Source organism: Pseudorca crassidens, chromosome 15 (assembly GCF_039906515.1).
Source record: "Pseudorca crassidens isolate mPseCra1 chromosome 15, mPseCra1.hap1, whole genome shotgun sequence".
Lineage (NCBI taxonomy): Eukaryota > Metazoa > Chordata > Mammalia > Artiodactyla > Delphinidae > Pseudorca > Pseudorca crassidens.
In genome coordinates this window covers 19,100,750-19,122,864 of record NC_090310.1, presented here as the reverse complement: position 1 = coordinate 19,122,864, position 22,115 = coordinate 19,100,750, and the positions used below count along the sequence as shown (strand labels likewise).

Sequence of the window (22,115 nt, the reverse complement as noted above, 5' to 3'; positions counted from 1 at the left end):
ACTGGATGGGAGAGAAATCTGAGAGCAAGAGACTGCAGTCAGGTGGTGGACAGAGAATTAGGGCTAAGACTTTGGAAGTGGTTCCTTTTTTTTTTTAATCTTTATTTTATATTGGACTACAGCTGACTTACAATGTTGTGTCAGTTTCAGGTGTACAGCAGTGATTCAGTTATACATATATGTATATCTATTCTTTTTCAAATTCTTTCCCCAGTTGGTTATTACAGAATATTGAGCAGAGTTCCCTGTGCTATACAGTAGGTCCTTGTTGCTTATCTATCTTAAATATAGTACTGTGTATACGTCAATCCCTGACTCCCAGTTTATCCCTCCTCCCCGACACTGAAGTTGGTCTTAACACACGACGGCAAATTTCTTTCTGGAAAACAAAGCCACTTTGCATTTCCACCAGCAATGCATGACACAGGCTTCCTCACCTCTACCAAGGCAGGAACACAGCATTAGTTTCAACTTTGCCAATTTGGTAAATAAAAAATGGAGTCTCGAAGCTTTGTGCTTCTTTGATTCCTTGTAATTTTAAAAAGAGTCACATATTTACTGGTCATCTGTATTTCACCTGTGACTTTCTGTTCATGGGATTTGCTTATGACAGAAGAGTTCTTTAAAGTGATCGATAAGAAAGCTTTATACATTAAGGATATTAACCCTCTGTTGTGGTTGCTCTCAATTTTTTCCAGTTAATCATTTGTCATAATTTTAATGATGATCTATGACAGACAGAATTTTAGTTATTATGTGGTGAAATCTATAGGTTATCTTTTATTGTTCATTCTCTGCATTTGTAAGCCAGAGCATGAAGTAATTTCCATATTTCCTTGTATTTATTTTATGGCTTTTTTACATGAAACTCTTAACCTGTTTGTAATTTATCTTGGCATATAGTGGTGAGGTGAAATCTCACCTGACTATTTTTCCTAATACTAACCTATTGTCTCATACTGTTTCCTTACTGTCCTTATTACCTGCCAACTTCCTAAACATACCAGGGCTTGCTCTTGGGCGGACAACACAGCAGGGAAGCTGATTCGGCAAAGGTCAGAGAAAGAGAGCTAGTGAACAGCATAGACAGGATCTCCCTCAGACTGGAGTCCAGCATACCTCTTACTATATCCCAACTGCCCTAAAGCAATGTTAGTTTCCTTAAGCCCTCATCTAAAAGTTTTGAAAACATAACTGAATTAACAAACTGCCCAACAAGCTGATTTATACTAAGGGAAAGTAATTTGATGTGCTCACCACATCTCATCATTAAGAGAACCAGATTTCTGTTTTTTTGTGGGGAAGGCTCTCAGAGAGACCTTGAGTGTATATTTTGGAGACTAGCAGAACAACACACACAGACAGACACGTGAGGGACCCATCTGTACATTAAGACCAGTTCACAGCCCAGGAACTGCAGCCCAGCATCTCTCCAATAACCAGTAGGCTTCTTGAGCCGCAGACCATATAGATAGGTTTTCTTTAATCCATGGGCTTGAGGATGTCTGTGAAGTCCATGAAGTTATATGCAAGTACGTGTTTGCGAAGATTTTTTTCTGGGGAGAGGACTGTTAGAAGCTCCATCAAAATCTACGGGTAGCAAGGTTTCTATTCCTAAAGACTGCTCTAATATTCAGAGACTACAATTAAGTCCATCGCCCTGTGACCTGCTGGCCACTTGACAAGTCACATATGCTCCACTGAAACTCCTCTCACCATTTCTCAACTTTTTCTTCCAAGTCCTTCCTCAGCCCAAGTGTATGGCAATTGTTTCCTCCATACAGTTGGGCCACTACAAGTCAGCATTCTGCCCTTAAGGTCACCTGCCAATCTTATGACTAAGACAGAATAAAGGCTCATCAGACATACTAAAAGGTATGCGGCTCAAAAAAGAGAGGGCAAATGCTGGCTGGTTTCCACTGGGTACCATTCAGATGAAGACATTTGCATTTTAGCAGGATTTAAGCATTCCTTATCATGTTTCTGGAATGCCCAATAGGGGTGCAATCACATGCCCTTTATACAATAATGCTATAAACAATTATAAGGCTAAACATTATTTTGGAGAGTCTAACCAATTAAATCAGGGAAGAAAAAGAAATCATTGAATAATAGCAAAAGAATAGAAACATAACACAGATAATATTGTATACACAGAAAAGTCAAAGAAGTAATAAAATTATCAATTGTAGCTAAAGAAGTTGTAAAGTAAACAAGTATATACAAACATCAATATCACCCATGTTTACCAATTACACTAATTAGGTACTATTCTCAACAACAGCCGCAAAATATTTAGGAAACACATAAAAGCTTTGTGTCTATCAAGAGATGTGCCACACTTATACTGTAAAGATACCAATTCTCCCCAGGGTCTAGTTCACAGGTTTACTAGACCATAGTTCCTTGGTTTTAGTTATTTCTGTATCCTCAGGACCTAGCCCATAGCAGGCACCCAAAAAATATTACCTGGATAAGTAAGCTCCAAATTAATCGAAATCCTAAATGAATTTTTCTAGGAACTAGAAAATAAGTGACACCAAAATTCATTTTTTGACAGAAACAGGAAAGAATAACTGAAAAAGAAGAGCTGAAGGGAACCAGCTCTACCAGATTTAAAACACATTACAGATCAACAGTTAGTAAAACAGTGTGGTACTGGTGTGCACATACATACACACACACTAAAGCCATAAATCAATGGAATAGAAAGGCCAGCTAAAAAAGTAGATATATGAATTATATGCTTAAAAAAAGAGAAGCATTATAAAACAATGGAAAAGTGAAGAATCATGGTGTTACCTATTTCTGTAAATAACACCTAATCATACACCTTTTCTCTTCACCACAAACATCATGGTGTTAAGTATGTTTTCAAGTCAACCTCCAATGCCCTTGTCTTAGTTCTGGCTGCCATCACCTCTCTCAGCCTGTGGCCATAGTTTCCTAGCTAGTCTCCTTTCACCTTCTCCTCTTTTTCTTCTTCTGCAATCCTAACTCCACCTGCTGCCAGACTTGTCTTCCTAAAGCACCCACTTAATTTTTTCAACATTCTGCATGTAAGGGCTCCCCAGTTCCACTGCAGTAGTCCTCAAACCATGATCCCCCCAAAACTGGAACAGAAGCCTTTCTAATGTTGGTCTTCCACAGAGGAGAACAAAAGCCAATCAATACTGCCCGACTCCAAAAAGTTGGTGTTCATGGTCATGGGTGATCATGTATTTTAGTCCTGCCACCTTGGGATTGTTTGGGGATTATTATTAATCCTAGCATGTCCAAAAACGCAAAAGCAGTGAGATTATTGAAAAGGTTATAAGAGGGGATGAACAAGTATAATGAAAATTAAAGAAACTAAAAGTTACACTGTTAAATATGATGACTCAATAGACTTTCAATGTACAGCAAAATTGTCTATTAGGGGGAAGATGGCCATCTTTGCTACACGAGGCAAAGAAAATTGAATATACTGGTTTTAAGACTTCTTAAAGCTTTGAGGAACCAACTTGCTCCTCCAACTGGATGGAAATGCATCCAGGGGTTTGTGAATTTAAATACCACAGTCATTCCGGACTTGAGAACATGTGGATCCACACACAACTTTTCACTACCTAATAACCTTTCAATATCTAATTCGAAAATAAGAGCTGGATAGAGTTTTTCCACTGTTAAGAGTCAGATATAGTTGTCTTTTTCCAATTTATAGACAAAAAAATATTAAGTTAAAGGATACATTTTCAGGGTTTTAGGTTTCCCCTAAGAATTGTTCTTCCCTCTTGGAATTCTTAATCACCTGTCATTCCTGCCTGCCTGTTATCGAGATTGCTAAAGTGTCACATGTCAGAGGTGCCTTCACTGAGCCGAAAGCATATCTCAGAGCCCCCATGCCTGAGTCCATGCTCCATCGATCCTAGCACTCACTGTAGCTAGTGAAGTAGAAATACTCTGGTGTATCTCCCCAAGGTACAGCTGGGCATGGGTTTAAGTGGCCACTCCAGCCCATGCATCTGAAAGTATCCAATGACCACATGAAATCCAAGCTGGTAGATGTGTAAATGTTCACGCTGCTAGGTGACAGGTAGCTGGTAGTTGCATACAAGAATTTCTGTCAGTTCTGAACATTTATATATTTAAATATTTGTATTCATTTGAGCACCTGTTTACTTAGTCTACAATTTATCATTTAAACTCTTTAGGAAACATAAACTTGGCTAACCCATGTGGAAGAACACCGAGAAACCATAGAAGAAATGCTAATGAAACATTAAAGGGGAGATCAAATTGACTGCTAGATCAAAAGGTATCTCTGATAAGACACCTAAAAAGGAACCGAGGGAAAGGAGAGGAAGAGAAACATCTTAGGACTAATTAAAAGGAAGTGGCCTATGCAAATAATCAATAAGCGGTAATTAATGTGAAATATTAGGACACAGGAAACAAGTCTTACAACCTGGAGGGCTGAGGTGAACTGAATATTGTTTTCACATCATTTGCTACAAATAGGCTCTACCTACTCAAAAGCAGTTTCTTATATAAATCACAGGGTTAGATTTTCAACAGAATCTGCTTTATCTTCTGAAACTTATATCAAATCTGCACCTAGTCATAGACATGCTCTCTCAAGATTCCATAACTGCTTTCATTAAGTAATGTATCTGAGAATAAGAATATCAGCTTGTTTATATTAAAATATATGAATAAATCAAGATATGGCATTAGCATTTCATTATTAACACCTGAAATGTTAGAATAGGTACATTTGGCTATATTCAAATTATCTGCTTGTATGTCCATCTTTCCACTCAAGTTCCTAGGAACCAGTTTTTTTTTTAACCCCAGACGCTAGCATTTGACAGGTTCTCAATAGACAGGTTCTCAATAGTTACCAGTTGAGCTGAACTGGTAACTGAATGGTGAAATTGACAACTGAACATTAATTCCATGGCAATTAAATAAACAAATGACATACAGAAAACTTGAACATATAAGGAAATATGAATATAGGGACAATGGTCATTTCAACCTTAGTGGAAAAAATTAAAGTAGCAAATTTTAAAAAGACAATGTCTAGTGCTACTAGGGTGACGGTGAGACATGGCATTCATCATGTCGCGCACAGTGACATGCGTTGCCATGCAACATTACTTGCTGTGCTGCAAGTGAAATGATAGCGCTATCTTGTTAGAAGGCACTGTTAAAACTACTTAGTTCTGCTGCATCAGCCCATGGCTACATTCCAATAAACCTTTTTTACAAAGCAGAAGGTAGACAGGATTTGGCCTGCAGGCCAAAGTTTGCCAACGCATAGACTAGGGGATCCAGAGAAAGGAGGCCAATTTCAGGATGAAGTTCATGAGTTTGGTGTTAGCAGGACATTTAAGTGGAGACGTTCAATCTAGAGATGAAGAGATGCCAGGGCCACAGGAATAAAACTGAGGCATCAGCCAGGTGGTGGCAGTTATGGGGCTGAGATCACCCAGGCGGAATGGCCTCAGAAGAGAGGACATGAAGGGCACTTCCTTGTCCGAATACAAGGGCAGATGGGCAATGTCTTCGGGTCACTACAGTCCTGGAACGGTAGAGGCATATGGCCTAATCTCCATTAACTCCCTTAACTTAAAAAGAGGCTCCTATTTTAACTTAGAGCTTTCATCCCCTTTCCCAAGATTAATAACTTTAAAGTTTCAGATTCATAGATGAAAAAGAAAACTTCCCACTGGCTGGAAAGTAAGGCAATTCTAAAATAAAATGTCTATCAACTTCTTAATGTTTCACTTTTATTATGAATTTTACACTCAAAACATATATAACATGTGCATTAAGTATGATGAATGATGACAGAACAAATGTTTGGTCTCCAACTTAAGAAGAAGTGAAGAAGTTCATTACCAAAACACCACTGTCCAACTTTCATACCATAAGAATTAGTCTCTAAACTAGATATCAAAGCAGGCAGTCCAAGACCAGATAAAGCTTGAAGATACATTTTCTTTGGCCTACGCAGTTTTTTTTTTTTTTTTTTTTAGTTGCCAACATTAAACATCAAGAAATCAGCATTCTGGAATATCATTAGCAATAAGGAGATGTGACTATACGACACACATTTCACCATGGCAACAACTGGCTGGAGCTGAGAGCAACTCTCCCCTTTAAATGAACATGTACTCACTAATCCACTGCAGTCCTCATCATCCCCTATTGCCTTGAACCTATCTCCTACTTCACTTACTACTTTTTTTTTTTTGCGGTACGTGGGCCTCTCACTGTTGTGGCCTCTCCTGTTGCAGAGCACAGGCTCCGGATGCGCAGGCTCAGCGGCCATGGCTCACGGGCCCAGCCGCTCCGCGGCATGTGGGATCTTCCCGGACCGGGGCACGAACCTGTGTCCCCTGCATCGGCAGGCGGACTCTCAACCACTGCGCCACCAGGGAAGCCCACTTATTACTTTTAATTGCCCTGGCACTTGAATTTGCGACCCCTGCTTACAAAGTATGATTGTGGTTTCCAACTTTTTGCAATATGGGAGACATTATGTAAAGCAAAAGTTCAGACTCTCTCACCAGGAACATTACAGGTCCATAATCCCGTATCTATCACTTTGAAATAAAAAAAAAAAAAGTTTTTTTGTAGCTCATTTGGCAACATAACTTGACCTAAGCTAACATGAAGCTATTTTTAATCTTTAAGGATTCCATTTAGTGTGAAATACATTCATATATTTTGCTATGGAAATAATAACATGTATGATGATTACAGGCTGCTGCCCCAGACCCTACTGGAGATATTACATAACAGCATATGTGCATTATTACTTTTCTTTTCTTTTTAATTATTTATTTTATTTTATTTATTTATGGCTGCATTGGGTCTTCACTGCTGGGCGCGGGCTTTCTCTAGTTGCGGTGAGCAGGGGCTACTCTTCGTTGCGGTGCATGGGCTTCTCATTGTGGTGGCTTCTCTTGCTGCGGAGCACGGGCTCTAGGTGCACGGGCTTCAGTAGTTGTGGCTCGTGGGCTTCAGTAGTTGTGGCTCGTGGGCTTCAGTAGTTGTGGCTCGCGGGCTTCAGCAGTTGTGGCTCGTGGGCTCTAGAGCGCAGGCTTAGTAGTCGTGGCGCACGGGCTTAGTTGCTCTGTGGCATGTGGGAGCTTCCCAGACCAGGGCTCGAACCCGTGTCCCCCGCATTGGCAGGTGGATTCTTAACCACTGTGCCACCAGGGAAGTACCTACTTTTCTTTAAAATCTGAAAAGTTCTGAGTTCTGAAACTCATCTGATCCCAGGGGTTATAGATAAAGGACCATGGGCCTGTTATACTTTTACTATCTGCGTTTAAGAAAACAATACACAAAGCAGATAGAAGTGTAATAATATTTTTAAATGGATTTATACTGGATTAATTATAATGGCATCTACCTACATTTGAGAAACAGAAATAGAATGATATAAGCAAAACCATCCCAGTCTGATAAGAACGCATAGAGCACATGCTGACTCTAGGACCCTATACCCCAGTGCTGATTCCCGGGGTGGGGGAGGGGGTCCTGCCATGCACACACTGGCAATCACTGGCACCAAGGTAATTCCATATTAGAGTAACATGCTGCGTTCACATACTCCATATGATATGTGAAAATGATGCTTATGGCCACATCCTTTTAGGGTTGTTTTGTTTTTTCAGTGAACAATGGGTTTTCACTCACCTATAAATAACCTGTTTGCTATTCTAGGATTTCACAATATGTAAAGTACATAACAAGGCCACAGAAGATCAGATTCAGAAGAAGCTGCAAAGACACCGGACTCCTTTCCACCCCCCACTCTATGCAGAGACTGGATGGAATCCACTCAGACTGAAGCAGAGCACAGCTACCTCCCCTTTCTCAGAATTACTGTTCAGAGGAAATCAGTGTGAGTAAAATGAGGCAGCAGAGTAGGCAAGGGATGTAGAATGTGATGCTGGCAAAAGTAAGGGTATGGTCTGTACTGTCAAACATAGGAAGGGCTGTCTCATGGAAGAGAGACAAGATGGATTCAATGTGGCACCAGAGGACTGCTCTGGGGTGTGCGGGGGTAAGGGGTATTTGACTCACCTTGAGAATTAGTGCTGCCTGCCTGGAGTAGAAGGTCATTAGATACCTGTGCCCTTCAGGGAGGGTCGGCAAAGAACGTAACAGAATAAAACAAGCCAGGTAGGGACTGGACGGCTCATGCCCCACCCAGATGGGACAGCTGCTGCTGAGCTCCTGATGCCAGTGCTCGGGAGGGATGCTAGGCACTGCCAGGTCTTCCGAGATTTTAGAAGCAGCTGGAAATCCAGGTTTTCATGTGAAAACTTCTCATTTTTAAATATGAGCCAATGATTGTAAAAAAATAAATAAATACTGAATAGGCCAAAGAGAACACATCTCTGGCCTGCAAGCAAGCAGTGTGGAGCTTTGGTTTTGATAATTCAGACGTCCAGACCCTGGAAGGACTAGAACAGGGTTTCTCAACCTCAGCAGCCTTGGCATTTGGGACCAGATAAGCCTGGACTGTGAGGCTGTCAGGTGCATTGCAGCATATTCAGAAGCCTCCCTGGCCTCTATCTACCCCTCCCCCAGTCAAGTCACAACAATCAAAAAATGTCTCTGGACATTGCCAAATGTCCCCTGGGGGGGCAAAACCATACCTTGGTAAGAGCCACTGGACTAGAGCAACATCCAACTCTCAGCCTTCAGGATTTTACGAAGGCATCACTCATGACTCAAACAACAGGTTTTTCACATAAGAGTTGCCCACGTGGAGATTTATAGCTGCTTTGGAATCAGAAACCTGGGTTTGAATGCACAGCTCTGTCATTTACTAGCCTGATGACCTCTCCGAGTTCTGGCTGCCTCATCATTAAATCAGGAACAAATAACATTGCCTCTTAGAGCTGCTGCAAGAATGCGGTGAGATAATTTATGCAAAGTACTGAGCCCAGCGGCTTAACAAGCACCAAAAGCTTTTAATAAACATTAATCCTTCCCTGGTGAAAAGGCAGCCCAAATTCTGTAGTCGGAAGCACATGGGATCCAGAGTCAGAAGCCCTGGACCCAAGTCGTGCCTCGGCCACTTAGTAGCTGTGCGATCATGGCAAGTCATTTTCCCCCTTTCTAGAATAGAAATGATCATTGCCAGTAGGTGAGAACCAAGCCAGGTGGTCTGGTACAGCATTTGGCAAACTAAACCAACTAGAGAAAAGTTGATGATTAGTACTATCAAATCTTTTAAAGGTAAAGGAAAGAATGAGCTCTTCAACAAATCCAAAGAACTGAGAATGCAGTAATATCAGGGTAAGGTACAGGGAAAAAAAGAAAAATAATCATAGGGATTCTGAACCTCCAGGTCCTTCTAGACAAGCAACTGCCACCTGGTGGCCCACACACCAAATCTGGTCACCGATATATTTTGTTTAGCCCCGCACAGTATCACGGTGATTGTCTCCTTTGCGCTAAATGCCATCTAACCTTCATTAAAATCCAGATTTCAGGCTTTTCTGGAAAGCTACAAAGATTGAGTCACTCTGGGGCCATATTCCCACATGCCCCTTTGGTGAGATCATGGGGGGGGGGTGGGCACGCCCCCAACCCTTACCCGGCCTCAGTCACTCATTTATTTTACTAGTCTGGCCCCTCTAGGCATTTGAGTCTGTAAACTTGGCTTATCTAAAGCCAACTATCTGGGAAAGCATTTGACCCTCCAGGGAGCACTTCAATCAAGGCAGAAACCCACACCCAATGAGACACTCCCTCCCAGAGCCTCACCTAGGTAATAACTCTCCTGGTTAGTCCTTCAGCTTCCTTTTCTCCTGGACACTTCGACCTCATAACTAAACTGTCCTCAAGTTCCTCATCCTGTGTACAGCTTCCTCCATGCAGGGCATCACCTCCCCAAAATCACCACCTGCATCCACTGCATTATCTGCATCAAGGATTTCCAAACAACAAAATATCTTTCTTAGCAGGACTACAAAAGACACGACATGATGTTTCTTGTTTCCTGACCAGCGCCCCGGTTTCCCCAACTCTCAGTCCCTGTTGTTCAGACAGGGTTTACTCCATACCCATTTCCAGGGAAAAGCATGGGACCCAGTCAGAAGCACTCAGAGTCCATCTTGGGTCTTTGGCAACAGTGACTGGAAGAAAAATATTCTGTCCCTCTGGGACGAGACTGGAAGAAGGGGGTGGGGCTGGGGGTTCTCCTTGTGGACACAGCTTGTCTAAAGAGTGGAAGCCCTGGATCCAGACCAACCTGCAGCCATACTCCTTTTGGATCCTTTGGGCACATGTAAGCCTAGAAATTCCCATGTTCGCTTATAGCAGTTTGATTTGGGTTTTCTTACAATCAAAAGAGACCTCATCAATATGAGAGAAATTTGAAAGAAGTGCTCGAAGATGGAAACAAAGGCTTCGCTCAAACTTTCGCCTGTTTTTTGGTTACCTCTCTCCATCCAATAAGAACTGGCACTAGCCATCCTTCTATAAGCACTGAGCTCAGGGTAGATAATTATTTCTTTGCTTGCCTATCTCTTCCACAAATCTACTGAGCTCCTTCAGGGCAGAAACTGTGTCGTATTCACTTTTGACTCTTTAATACCTCACACACTGGCACACAGTTCGGGCCAACAAGTGTCTGTTGAATGGATGAATCAACAAAAGTCAGGGGGACGAAAGGAACCATCCTCATTCTCTCATTTGGGACACCCATATCAGGAGAACACCTCTTAAGCCTTGACCCTATGGGACACAAACCATCTTCTGAAACAGACTCATCTACCCCTTGTAAGCAAATTGCATCATGAGAACTCACTCCTTCCAGCCATTACTAATTCTCCCACATGTCCATCCCATGGAACCTCACTGTGGGGTTACTCACAAGTTCCTCATTTTGCGAAGAGAATACTTCATCACAAGACACCATCTAGAACTCTACAAACTGATAGTACACACTATGGGCAAGCCATTCACACAGATAACTTCATTCATTAGTGCGTGTGTGCTTTCTAGCCTTTGTTTTGACCCAAATATGACCAGAAGCCTGATTCTGGTGCCCACCAACCCTCTGCTTCTGCCCAATAACAATTCTAGGCTCTCTCCTACCTCCATTTTCTCTCCCTAGTCCTTTACAATTACTTAAGTGGAAAAAAAAATACAGATATATCTAGGAAATCAATAGCAGTAAAGCAACAGGTTCCCCAGTAAAAACAGTTTGACTTTCGGTGCATAATTGTCATACCCTTAATAGCTCTGTAATAGCTGCAGCTTCCACTGCATCAAGCAATAAAGATTTTCAAACAGAGTCAAAGGTCAGGGCCAGAATTATAGTCCTAGGATGAGTCACACCACTTACTCCATCCAATTCTCATTTTCCCATACTTGGGCCCACACCACCAGGGCAATCTAGTGAGAACTGGATTTACATTCGTTTAACAATATTTACTGAGTATGTACCATGTTATAGGAACCACAGCAGTCTCTGGGAATCAAAGAAGAATGGGCAAAAACTCTTAAAGTGTTTAGTCTAATGGAGAACGCTGGCAAGTAAAGAGGCAATTACATTATGCAAAAACAGGTGCTACGTGGAATTATGAAAGCACCAAGGAGGGACATCCAATTTATGCTGGAGCATCAGGGAAGGCCTTTTAGAGGCAGAGATCTTTATGAGGAGACCTGAAGGTTGAGCAGGAGGTGGCCTAGGGCAGGTGTGATGAAAGAGGCTTCCCAGAGTTCCAGGTAGAGGCTAAAACATAAGAAAGCACAGCCTCCTCTGGAAACTGAAAGTAGGCAAGTATGGCTGGAATTTAAAAGTGTAAAGAGAGTAGCTGCTACAGAGGAAGCAAGGGCCAGAGACACCCTGAACAGCTTCCCTGAACGGCTCTGTAGATTTAAAGCCTCAGAAATTTGTTTAAAAAAAAAAAAAAATCACTTGCCTGATACAATGTACAAACAGGCCAAAATGACTATCTGACAAATACATTTTGACACTCACTAAGTACTGATTCCACAATTCACGTTACTGAGAACGCTAGGAGGGGCAGAAAATTCACAGAAATTATCTTGTAATTCATTTACAGATTCTTGGTTGAAACATTAGCCGTCACTAATACTCTGTCTACCTTCCTCTCTCTCAGCATTATTTCTATCATTCTCCCACAAATAACAGAAAAGCAGGCACACCTAGGCTTTAGCCTAGACAGGAATTAACTCTGGAAATAGGATAAATGCACACCAAGCTAACAGGGTGGGGTACCAAAAAAAATTAAACAACAAAACTAAGCAGAAAGTTGAGGGAAACGAAACAGTAAAGAGCAAATTTAGAAAACGCAAGAGGAAGTAAAAGTATTTTCATACACACACAAAAAAAGAAGTGTCCCACGTGCTCCGGCCAAACCAAACTCCCCCTTTGACTCAACTGCCGAAAGAAGAAGCAAAAGCTGTGAAAAATTCCCACTTTCATATCTCTTCCCAGAATAAACAGCAAAATCCGTACCATACAGCTAACTTGCCCTGGAAGACCTTGAAATATTCGCCCCAGATAAAACAGCACATGACAATCACCTCCAGAAGCTCTCAAAACCACAAACCAGTCCTGTTCCAACAGCCCGGTCATCTACAAACTCTAGTCTATTCTGTCATTACAGAATCAATGCTTGTCAAGCAGTCGAGGAATCCCAAAGAAATATCGTGCAGGATGTGCTTCCAAATCCAAAGTGAGAAAGACTTTAAAAAAAAAAAAAAAGTAATTTCCTTTTAAATTGGCACTAGGCGTTTCCAGAATCCTTTTCTCCCAATTCCAACTTTTTAAATGTCAAGCCATCCCGTTCATATTCGCCCCTGGTCTGGAGACGGCACCACCTCTAAATTCTCTCAAAGAGTGTTCTGAAACTCACTAGGCAGATCCGCTGGGCTTTAATGACCCTTTACTTCTTTACTGCCACCATACACTTGTAAGCTAGGCTTTGCGGCAGCGGGGCGACCCGGAAAGGCTGAGAATGCCGCCACAAGCCCCGCAGCCTCGGACACACCACTGATCGGAGTTTCAGCCGCAGGCGGCGGCCCGGGCCGGCTCGATCTCCTGGTGGGAAAGACAGGGGACAGGTCCAGTCCCCGGAGGGCGATGCTTCGCGGGCCAGTGGGGACCCTGAGGGGTGGGAGCAGGGAGGCGCGGCCCGCCCCGCCGGTCTCCGGGGGCCAGGCGGCGGCCCAGAGCCGGGCGCCAGGCCGCGGCATGGCGCCGCCCCCGGCCCCGAGCCCCGCCGGCCTCGGACGGGGCGGCGGCCGGGCCCGGAGCGGCCGGGCCCGCGGAGGAGCCGGCCGGCCCCCGTCCGTGACCCCCGGCCCCCGGCCCGCGCAACCCCCGGGCGGCCCGGCGCGGCGCACTCGCCTGCCCACGGTCTGGTTGGCCAGCTGCTTCATGCGGTTGAACTGTTTCTTCATGGCGACGGCGGCGGCGGCCCGCGGGGCTCAGGCCGGGCGGGACGGGGGACGGCCTGGCGGCTCCTACATCGCTTCGCGGCCGAGGCGGAGGCGGCGGCGGCAGCGGCGGCGGCTCCCCAGGCCCGCGGCCCCGCCCTCGTCGCGTCACTTCCAGCGGCGCCGCCCGCCGGGCCCGCGGGGTCTGGTCCGGCGAGGAGCGCCAGGCCCAGTGCGGCGCGCAGCCAGGCCTCCGCCCCCGGCCCGGGGGCCGCCCGATTCCCAGCCCGCAGGCGGTCCCCGGGCCTCGCGACGCGCGGCCGCCCAGGGCCCTGCGGTCCACTCGGACCTCGGCGTGCTTTCGCTCAGCGATCGCCCGCCCGAGGGATACTTAACTCACTTCCCAGACTAGATCTCAAACACACGGTGGACAAAGCAGACACAAAGAGTGTAGACGGTGCGACTCCGTCCAAGAACCGCCAAAACTCATCTTCAGGACTAGACACCCGGGCAGGGCTAACTGAGGGAGGAGGGCCGAGGTGGACCCGAAAAGGAGCTTTGGGACGACGGAAATGTTCAAAGTCTTTAGCAGGGCCGTACTTATGCACAGGTGTAGACATTTGTCAAAATGCACCTATCTGTACTCTTAAGAGGGATGCGTGTCACTATGTACATTTTACCTCGATTTTTTTAAGAAAGAAAATGGTTGCGTGAAACTCACAAGCTGCAGGACAGTGTGATGCCACTTAGTAAAAAAGTCAAAGGCAATTAAATATATTTTACTCCTATTCAAAAAGTATTACTCTAGTACTGCTTTTCTTTTATTGATTAAAATCTACCTTGCATATCATTCCGTATAAAAAAAAAAATCAGAGGCAAAGTGTGTTTTCTACGAACAGGAGCTCAGAGATGGCACCTTTAGTGCGGCTGTGATGGTGGCCGCGTCCAGGGGGCCGAGGTGGTGCAGGGCACTGGGAAAATCACAGAAGGAGAGGAGAAGAGCCCAACTCCAGCGCTGGGAAGTCATGGATGAACAGAGGCCCGAGAGGGGACAGGTCACTGGAGACGGGCCCTTTGTTATGTCCCAGGCCAGGCCTGGGCGTTGCCAGGCAAGTGTGGCCATTGAGGGGCCCTCGCAGCCCACATTGCCTAGAAACCCCTCACTGTGCTTTGATTCTTAACCTCACGCTGGCAGCAGTGCAGTGACACTTGGCGGGATTGTCCGACTGTGCTGGACACTTTTTTCGGAGAGGACCAGGTCAGTTCTATGACCTGCTTTGATGTCCTCCTAGTTTGGTGGCCTTGGCTCCTGCTTAGGCCATTCCCTGGGGCAAGTGGGTGGTACTGTGGCATCTTTCACAGGCCACATTTCTAGTTTCACAAAAGATGTGCTGAGGAAGGGAGCTGAAAATGTAGAAGTACCTGACTCTACAACAGAGGAGGTTGAAGACTCTCAGTCAGTCTTAAAATCAGAGACTGAGAGACTTAGAATCTTTGTAGTGATGTAGACAAGAAGTATGAAACCTCAGAGCTTCAACGAAAGCAGCAAACTGCAAGTTACAGACATCAATTACACCAGAAAGACGTAGAAATCAAACTTCTTAAAGCAAGGCAGATAGCGCTAAAGGATCAGTTGCTAAAGGTGCAGTCAGTCACCCAGATAGTAAATCTTGAGGATGGCCTTGTGCCCTCAACTCGTGTACCCTCTTCAGTGGGTTATGATATCTATCAGCATGCTTTAGGTTTCCAGGATGATGATATGGATTTTGCTGACCTAATTTGGTCACAACAAGAAATAAATAGATTGTCAAAAGAAGTTTTAAGACTTGAGGCTGATGATGTCAGCCATTGGAGACATTTTGCTCAAACTTCTACAGCATTTCATTTAGATCTATAGCTTTGATGTAAATGAAATCTACAAACTGCAAAATACCATCAAGGAATTTGAACAGAATCTAAATAAGGAAATTGATGACCATCAACTTGAAATAGCAGTGTTGCAGGAAGTTCATCAACAGAAACTGGCAGAAATAAGTCGCAGGCATCAAAAACAATTAAAGGGGCTTCCCTGGTGGCGCAGTGGTTCAGAGTCCGCCTGCCGATGCAGGGGACGCGGGTTTGTGCCCCGGTCTGGGAAGATCCCACATGCCACGGAGCGGCTGGGCCCGTGAGCCATGGCCACTGAGCCTGCGCGTCCGGAGCCTGTGCTCCGCAAAGGGAGAGGCCACAACAGTGAGAGGCCCGTGTACTGCAAAACAAATAAACAAACAAACAAACAAACAATTAAAGGACTATGAGGGAATGATTCATGATATGCAAAAAGCTATTGAAGTCCTAGCAGCTGAAAAACTAGAGTCCACCAAAAAAAATCAAAGGACTTGAGATTAGAGTAAAATATCTTTAAAAAAAATTATCTTCTGTAGAAAAGGAAAGGGATGCTTTCATTAGAGAACAAGACCAGATAAATGAAATGAACGAAAGAACTGAAGAAGGTGAGTTGCAACCTTCTCTTAGGAAGTGGAGTGATGCTGTGACAGAAAAAGAAAAAGTTCTTCCACAGAGTACATCACTGGAAGAAGTGTCCAGATAGCAACAGCCACTGTCTGTTGCTGAAAATGAAATAATGTGATTGAGTAGCTTAAAGCAGGATAAAGATCTCATGGAAGAGAACCTGAAACTTCAAAAATGAGTCCAAGTTTTAGAAAAAGAAAATTCATTATTAAATAAAGAAAAGGAAGAACTTCAATGATCACTTGTCAAATTGAGCAATGAATATGAACTCATTAAAAGAACAGCTACAGGAGACATGGATTCGGATTCAGAAGTACATCATTTAAGGTGTGACTGGGAAATCAAAGAAGGAGAAGTCAATGAGAGTACTACTTAAAAGAAGTTACTGATTTCTGAGTTAGGAGAGTTGCACAGGCAAAAACCAAAAACTACAATGCACGTGGTTTTGATGAAAGATCAGCAAACAGAACAACAAGATGAAGGAGACAGCATCATCGGTAAAGTAAAACAAGATCTAGAATATGAGAAAAAGAGAGTTCGTTAACTTGAAGATGATAAAGTGAACATTACTAAAGAGTTAGATGGGCAAAAAGAAAATTTAATTCATTTAAAAATGGAAAAAGGACAGTTAGAAGCCCAATTTTTTCAGGATGAACAGAGACTGTTGGAAGAAAGGAAGTATGAGCAAACTATTAAAGAACTGTCAAATACAGATAACCCAGACAGCTGTGCCTTACAGCTGGAGCATGAGTGTTTAATTAAACTCAGTCAAGAGAAAGACTGTGAAATATCAAAACTCAAAAAGAATATTGAGCAGATGATTGCTGAGCACAAAGAAACTAAGGAAATTTTGTCATCTAGTTTAGAAGAGCAGAAGCAATTGAAACAACTCATAAGAGAGAAAAAAAAATTTATTGAAAAACTTCAAGGAAGTTCACAGCTTTGGGAGGAGTTAGATCAATATACTCAAGCCTTAAGAAAAATGGAAATTTTACAGCAAACCATAGAGGAAAAAGATACAAGGCTTGCATCCATGAAAGAAGAAAATAGTCACCTGAAAGAAGAATTGGAATGACTGAGGGAAGAACACAGTCAAACCGCACCTATGGTTGACCCTAAAACTCTAGACACTGTTACAGAACTAGAATCTGAGGTATCTCAAGAGAGAACAGTTGAAGATAATCTTGAGGTTAAACCTCATCAAAAGATAATTGAAGATCAAAACCAGAGTAAAATGCAACTACTTCAATCTTTACAAGAGCAGAAACAGAAAAATCCCAAATACCAACATAAGCAAATGAATATTAAACACAATCAGCTCTTTTTGGCCAAAGGGGAGGAAAAGGAGAATTTGCAAAATGCAATAGAACAAATCAAAACCCAGCCACTGGAAAAATTCCAGCACACGCCAACAGAACATTCTGATACTTTTCAAGTAACAGAAGCTCAGAGTCTTAATATAGAAAATGGAAATGAAAAGCATGACTTATCTAAAGCCGAAACTGAAAGATCAGTACAAGGAATAAAAGAACAAAAATTGGAGATTAAACTTCTAATTGAAAAGAATACCCTTTTAACTGAACAGATTGATCAGCTGTCCAAAGGTGAGATTGGTAAACTAACGCAGTTTATCCAGCAAAAAGATTTGTGTCTTCACATGAAAGTATCTTCAGCTTCCTCCAGTGACCAAGATAATGGACAGAGTCAACAGCGATTGTGAGCCTCTGCTTTGGAAAGAGAACAAATATTAGCTGTTTTAGATGAGAAGACTAGGGAAAACAGCAATCTTAAAAGAGAAAACTTGAGAATGATGTGGATATAATTGTTGCCAAAGAAGCAGACCTCATGAAACTCAAAGATGCAAATACAAAACTCTCCACCAGATTTGAAAGCAGTGGTCAGGATATGTTTAGAGAAACGATGCAGAATTTGTCCCACATCATTCGAGAAAAAGATATGGAAACTGATGCTTTAACTCAGAAGTGTCAGACTTTACTGGCAATACTGCAAACGTCCAGCAATGGTGATGAAGTGAGAGGTGTTAATATGGATCAGTCTGAGGAGCTTCTACAGGAACGTGATAAATTAAAACAGCAAGTTAAGATAATGGAAGAGTAGAAAGAGCACGTGATGGCCACTGTACAAAATATGCAGCGTGGGTCACCCCATCTTCAGACAGAGCTTCAACAACTTCAGGCACGGGTTTTAGTTGACAATGATAATAATTCTAAACTACAGATGAACTATACTGACCTGATCAAACTTACGATGGGAATGAAATCAAACTCAAAAACTTGGAGAAGCAAGTAGTGCAAATGCAGTTTAGCCTAGAGCAGCTTTGCAATACCAAAGATACTCTGTTAGGGATGTTTGACCTTATTTTACTACAGTCCAATGAATCACTTACATCCGAGTCAGCAGCCTCTCTGAAGGCAATGAAACCTGATGGATTGAGTGAATCTTCTAAATTGCTCAAAGAAGAGACAGAAGAGTTAAGAAAATTAACGGAGGAAAAAGATGCAACCATTAGAGCACTCCAGGAAGGTAATCATAGATTGATTCCATTGCAGACAGTTCAGAACTAGAAAGAAAACGACGTGAACAAATGGATTCAGAAATGAAGCAGCTACGGGAGAAACAAGATGACTTGCAAAACTTACTTAAGGAAAAAGAGCTTTTAATCAAAGCAAAAAGTGATGAATTACTTTCTTTAAGTGAAAATTTCACTAATGTAGTGAGTGAAAATGAACTTTTGAGGCAGGGAGTAATCAACCTGAAGGAGAGAGTCGTCAACTTTGAACTGGATATGTGTAAACTAAAAGAAGAAAATGAAAAATTAGTAGAAACATCTAGGGAAGAGGAAACAAAATCAAGAGACAAGGATGTGGTTTTCTATGATGTGGAGAGAGAAAGAATTGGAATACGTTGCAATGAAGGAGAAGGTGCTTGCTTTTGAGCATCTTTTGAAAGAAACAGAACTCGGCAAGACAGGGGAATTAAGTCAGTTTTTAAATGCAGTTACATCAATGCAAGAAAAGACTGTTATGTTTCAACAGGCCAGAAATGAGACCATGTTGGCATTGAAACAGAAACAAATAGAAAACTGTGCCCTCCAGAGTGAGGTTCAACATTTACACGACAAAGAACTACACTTAAAGCAGGAGCCAGAGAGATCGCATAAGCACGCAGTAGAATCAGAAGTGTCTCATAACCGCGAAGCTTTGGCTGCAGAAGACAGAGCAGCTAAACTAAGAATGAAAGTCACTGCATTGGAGGAAAAGCTCCTTCTATCTTCCAATGCGAGGGAAAATGCAAATCAGCAAGCCAGTTTGCAGATAGAGTCGTTGAAGGAACAACTGAATGTTGTCACAAAGCAGAGAGATGACATTTGGCTACAGCTTTCTGTTTCCCAAGAACAAGAAAAGTAGTATGCACAAGCGCTAAGCTAACATGAGGATGGTAGGCGCAGAATGGACGGAAATAGTTGCAGATAATCTAGAAGGAAAACTAATATCGGCACAAGGACATCAGGAGAAAGTGAATGCTGCCTTGACTCTGAAGGAAGAACAAATTAAAGATCTGAAAAAACAAAATGAGGTCCAACAGGAAGTGCTGGATGATGTACAGAAGAAACTGATGAACTTACTAAGTAACACAGAAGGAAAAGTTGACAAGAGCCTCACGAGGAACCTCTTCTTGGGGTATTTTCAAACACCAAAACAACAACGTCATGAAGTGCTACAGATAATGGGTAACATTCTGGGTATTAGAAAGGAAGAAATAGATCTTTTTTTTTTTTTGCGGTACGCGGGCCACCGTTGTGGCCTCTCCCGTTGCGGAGCACAGGCTCCAGACGCGCAGGCTCAGCGGCCACGGCTCACGGGCCCAGCCACTCCGTGGCATGTGGGATCTTCCCGGACTGGGGCGCGAACCCGTGTCCCCTGCATCGGCAGGCGGACTCCCAACCACTGCGCCACCAGGGAAGCGCTGGGCATCTTCTTTTAAATGCTGTTACTGATGTTTTGCCCACATATACACCTTTGCTGCTGTCACCTGGCAAGAGGGCTGGAGTTGTGCGGAAAGACCTTTCAAAGCCATAGATGATTCTTCAGCCAGAGACAACATGGCACTTTTAAGAAACCAAGTCACTGAAAAAGGCATGTATTTTGACTTTGCTTGATAAAAATACGAATACTTAAAAAAAAGTGTGTTTTAAGGACTTCAAAGATATTGACCCACCTTCAGACAGTGGTTACTTCTTGTGAGAAAGGGCATGAGTGGGGTTGAAGGCTGATCAAGGGACGCTTCAAATGGTTTTTGTAATGCTTTCATGTTTTACAAGGAGCAGGTACTTATGCAGATCTTGGGGAATTAAAACACTAACTTGCGTTAATGTTCAAAATGATAGAATACACAAGTGCATGCTCTTCATATAAGAAAAAGGGTGAACAGCCCAAAAGTACAAGAGGCATAACATTTTTAAAAATGAAAGTTCGTGATGAGGATGATTATAATTTTTGTGACTTTCTGTTTGAATAATAAAAAAAAAGACTAAAATTCACTTTTCCTGGCTAAGTCCCACTCCTCTTTTCATTGCCTGGGAAACCACTCCATTGGTGATCTGTATTCTCTCAGGCCTTTTAGAAATATATGCAGATTTATGTATATCGGAGCATATTATTCTCTAATTTTGCCAGATGTCAAGGCAACGCTTAATAGTGAATCTTGATTTCACGGCTTTATACCACAATTGACTCTTTGATAGCTTGACATCAATTTAAACCTTGGTGATGACTGAGAATTCTAAGGAGTAGGTGAAGTCCTTCCCCAGGCAGTGAAGTTGGCACTTGACCAAGAGGGAGACGTGGTCCTCAACATCATAAAGTATATGAACTCATTGATGTTCACTTGGTTGATCCCAAAGGGTCTGGGGGAGGGGAACATCTTCCAGCTCCATGGTATCTGGCAATGGACTGATGACGGGAGGCCATACCCACCTACAGGTAGGATGTGCTAGAGGGCTCAGGTTTGGCTCCACCCTGTAGCAAGGAGTCTTTGATAACCCTACTGAGCTTGTGGGAGTGTTGCTTCCATGACTCAAGGAATAATGGGCAGTTGGGTATGGAAGCTTGGGGTTTGGGAGAGACTCTATTTCCAGAAGAGCCCAGTGCATGGCCAGAAATTCCTGCTCTGATGGTATGTGATGCAGGGCCAAGGAGGGCAGTTTCTTGCATCAGAAGCCCAAGGACAACTTACAGACATCATGAGCAGTCCAGAGACTCCAGGAAGCAGGAGGGGAAGTTGCTAAAGCCGCTTCACTGAAGGAGTCTCTGAGGGCACTAAGGGGAGTGCCTGTTGATTTTAATTTAGACAGATTCTAGAGCCTGTTGTTGGAGGGACCCCCACTCAAGGTGGGCTCATTTAAAAGTAACAGCATAAATGGGCTTAAGTAAAATTTGTAAACCAGGAGTACGTTGCCTCCAGAACCCAGACAGAACTAAAAGATGGTGGACTCGTGTATCCTTAACAAGTGTGTCAAACAAACGTCTGCAAAGGAGGATGTCACAAAGGTAATGTCATACCTGTACTCCTGGAGAAAGGTGGGTGCATTTAAGATCTTGTCTGCAAAGGTAGTGTGTGATAGCAGAGCTGTTTAGTTACCCTGTGGGTAACAAGGTAAAAGTGTATTGTGCCCCTTTGGAGGTGAAGGCAAACAGGCTGAGAGAATGTTGAAATAGGCATTGAATGGAACCTAGTAGCCAAATCTATAGTAGCAAAATATTTACCATATTTAAATTTAGTGGGATCCCAGGTATTTCAAGGGTACCCAGGATTTGTTTTAATCAGGTATAGTAAGACAAAGATATAGAAATGACTGTCCTGGAGGAAGTTTTTATGCCTATAGATCTAGAGAATCAGGAGGCGCAGCACACCGTGAAGGGCCCTGCCATGCCCCTTCCTCCCACTTTTTTTTTTTTCTGCGGTATGTGGGCCTCTCACTGTCGCGGCCTCTCCCGCTGCGGAGCACAGGCTCCGGACGCGCAGGTTCAGCAGCCATGGCTCACGGGCCCAGCCGCTCCGCGGCATGTGGGATCTTCCCGGACCGGGGCACGAACCCGCGCCCCCGCATTGGCAGGCGGACTCTCAACCACTGCGCCACCAGGGAAGCCCTTCCC

At 43.3% G+C, this 22,115-nt stretch overlaps 1 protein-coding gene and 2 pseudogenes across 5 annotated transcripts in view; 2 read left to right on the top strand and 1 right to left on the bottom strand.

The window, feature by feature from the left end:
• Positions 1-13,574, bottom strand: part of ARHGAP17 (Rho GTPase activating protein 17) — an 89,194-nt gene extending 75,620 nt beyond the window's left edge. For 3 of the 5 annotated variants that reach the window (XM_067706341.1, XM_067706342.1, XM_067706343.1), the window contains exon 1: positions 13,400-13,574. In XM_067706341.1, the coding sequence (XP_067562442.1) occupies positions 13,400-13,452 (53 nt within the window). In that variant the 5' untranslated portion in view covers positions 13,453-13,574. The remainder of the gene's footprint in view (positions 1-13,399) is intronic. The other 2 variants (XM_067706340.1, XM_067706344.1) reach the window with 1 other exon arrangement.
• Positions 13,575-14,708: 1,134 nt separating this feature from the next.
• Positions 14,709-15,733, top strand: LOC137206538 (thyroid receptor-interacting protein 11 pseudogene; annotated as a pseudogene).
• LOC137206537 (thyroid receptor-interacting protein 11-like) lies at positions 15,730-21,206 on the top strand (annotated as a pseudogene).
• Positions 21,207-22,115: the final 909 nt, after the last annotated feature.